Source organism: Silene latifolia, unplaced genomic scaffold (assembly GCF_048544455.1).
Source record: "Silene latifolia isolate original U9 population unplaced genomic scaffold, ASM4854445v1 scaffold_96, whole genome shotgun sequence".
Taxonomy (NCBI): Eukaryota; Viridiplantae; Streptophyta; class Magnoliopsida; order Caryophyllales; family Caryophyllaceae; genus Silene; species Silene latifolia.
The window spans coordinates 1,491,474-1,493,945 of NW_027413827.1; the positions used below are offsets into that span (position 1 = coordinate 1,491,474).

The 2,472-nt window shown below is 40.0% G+C and overlaps 1 protein-coding gene across 1 annotated transcript; it reads left to right on the forward strand.

Annotated features, from left to right (window-relative positions):
* The first annotated feature begins 2,052 nt into the window (after positions 1 to 2,052).
* Positions 2,053 to 2,472, forward strand: LOC141640657 (uncharacterized). Its single transcript, XM_074449365.1, has one exon. It carries the CDS (start codon positions 2,053 to 2,055, stop codon positions 2,470 to 2,472), a length of 420 nt encoding a protein of 139 aa, XP_074305466.1.

The following is a 2,472-nucleotide window of genomic DNA, read 5'->3' on the forward strand; positions in this document are numbered from 1 at the left end:
CTAGGATAGAACAAATCATGATTTCAAATGAGTGATAGTGACAATACAGCTCGAAGACCTGCGAAATGGCTCGCGCCTGTTCGAGTAGCCTATAAGGCCACGTCGCTCAAAACGCACTCAACCACACAATCCTCTGTAAATACCCCTCAAATGCCACCATTTTAAGGTACCCGAGCGTCCGCCTCCTCATTTCTCCCTTAAAATTCTAGACTCGACTTCTCAAGTCACAAACTGACACGTATTTCCGACCTACTAATCGAAAATACGAGCCATACACATTTTTTGATACCGTCATCGTGCATTAAATCACTTGACCGACCACTTCGACCAACTACACAATCACTAAATAAAACAACACTATTTACTTTGCTAAAACGGTTTTCAACTGAGTTTTCCAACCTAACAAGTTTTTACACTTCCGTCGTTTTCTCGCCAATGACCTAGCATGTAAGTATGAGGGTGTAATTAATCCTCTTCTTTCATGTCCTTTTATCTGTTTTTATGACATTAACATACTAAAACATGCATAACATGGTCTAAAATACGGATCGGATGAGTCAAAACCGATGTTTGACCTTAAATAGGAGCCCCTAGTCACAACAAGGTGGCTCGCACCTATACTAGCTGTCCAGGTCAAAACTCAAACGTGTTTGAGTTCATTCTTTTCATTTTACAATCGGTTTTTACCGTTTTAAATCATTTTTATTATAAATCTTTTAACCATAAATTATGTCCACCCTTGGTTCCTTATACCAAGACGGTTTAATCCGTGTTTCGGTGATAATATTTGGTTAATTACATTTTAAAATATATTTTAAAACCTTTTATTCATTTGTTTACATTTCCAAAAATAACCATATTAGTCATACATGCATAATCATCCTTGGTTCTACATACCATGTCGGTTTAATCCGAGTACGATGATAAACATTGACTAATTACAAAACAATGAACTTAACACAATTAGTTCATAATAAACATTTTTCATATCCATTTTCACAAAACTATTCATGTCAACCTTGAAAAACCGAACCCGACATCGAATATTGTCAACATAATGATGATTATTCAAGTCCCGTTCTTCATATTAGCACAAAAGCGGTCTAAACGACCTTTTCTACAAAGAGGGTTCAAATACCCTTTTACAAACAAATTTCATAAACATTTTTAACAACTAGGAAACACCCCTTTGGGTTGTCTACTGCCTCGCACCTAAACAGGCCCTCTGATTTCCAGTTTTCAAACCTGGGCAGGCTTATTTGCATCGCCCTAAGGCTCGCGCCTCAATAGGCTACCTGATGCAGGTCTTGTTTCCTTTCCAGCACTCCTCTAGGACGATCCCGACTTCGGTTATCCCGAATATAGGACAGATTAGATTGACAAGTCCACATTTTATTTGCAAAATGCTTTTCCGTCTTGCATGCAAATTAACACTAAATTTGCATTCATGCGTTTACCCGTTTTATCCACATTTGCATTCATGCGTTTACCAGTTTTATCCACATTTGCATTCATGCGTTTACCCGTTTTTTCCGACATAATAAACTTCACATGTTAGGTTTAAACTTCTGGATGCGCATTCATGCGTTTACCCATTTTATCCACATTTGCATTCAACCAACCAAGATCGATCAGTAGAGGCCGCTAGCGCGGGCGGGATTGGGTGTCTGATTAAAGGGCTTCCCAATACGTATCTTCACCTCTTACTCAGAAACTTTGGATAGTGGGTGACCTTATCAAGGGCGAACGAGAGTCATTCTAGAGATAGGATGCTATAGACGGACGATTCCTTATCTTTAGTACCTATGTCAAACACCGCTTTTTGCCTTGATTGACCTAGGTATAAAGTATATTCCAACGGTTTCCAAGCATCCCACAATTGCTTGGTGGCGACTTCGAACATCTCTAACATCGTTTCGAGACCCTTGCCGACACCAAACCGACCGATCAAATTCGATCTGATTGAAAGCATTTTTTTACGCCACCGAGAGTGGCTTTCCGACCGCTGCACGTCCACGGATTGGCTTGGCATGTAGGTGGGTCCATGTCCACATGTATCATGAAGATAAAGCTAATGTAGTAGCAGATGCATTAAGTAGTAAGTCTATTCATGCTTTAGGTACTGCTATGTCAAGAGTGAAGTTGCATGAAAAGGTGGAAAAGATGGGTATTTGCATGATAAGAAAGGGAGATACCATAAGGGACTTGACCGTAGAACCTGAGTTATATACTGAGATCAGGGAGAAGCAGAAGGAGGATTCGAAATTAGTGAGATGTTGCGCGACCGTGAGAGACCGGGAGGAGTCTTGGTTTTCTATCCATGGTGATAGGAGTCTGAGGTTCGATGGGAGATGGTGTGTGCTAGATGATGAGGAATTGAAGAGAAAGATTATAACTGAAGCTCATTCTACTCCATATTCTGTGCATCTCGGAGGAGATCAACTATATATGGATTTGAAGAAAACATTCTAG

Bases quoted from the DNA above. Each gene is read 5' to 3' on its own strand.
- LOC141640657 (XM_074449365.1), top strand. From the start codon at position 2,053: ATGTATCATGAAGATAAAGCTAATGTAGTAGCAGATGCATTAAGTAGT.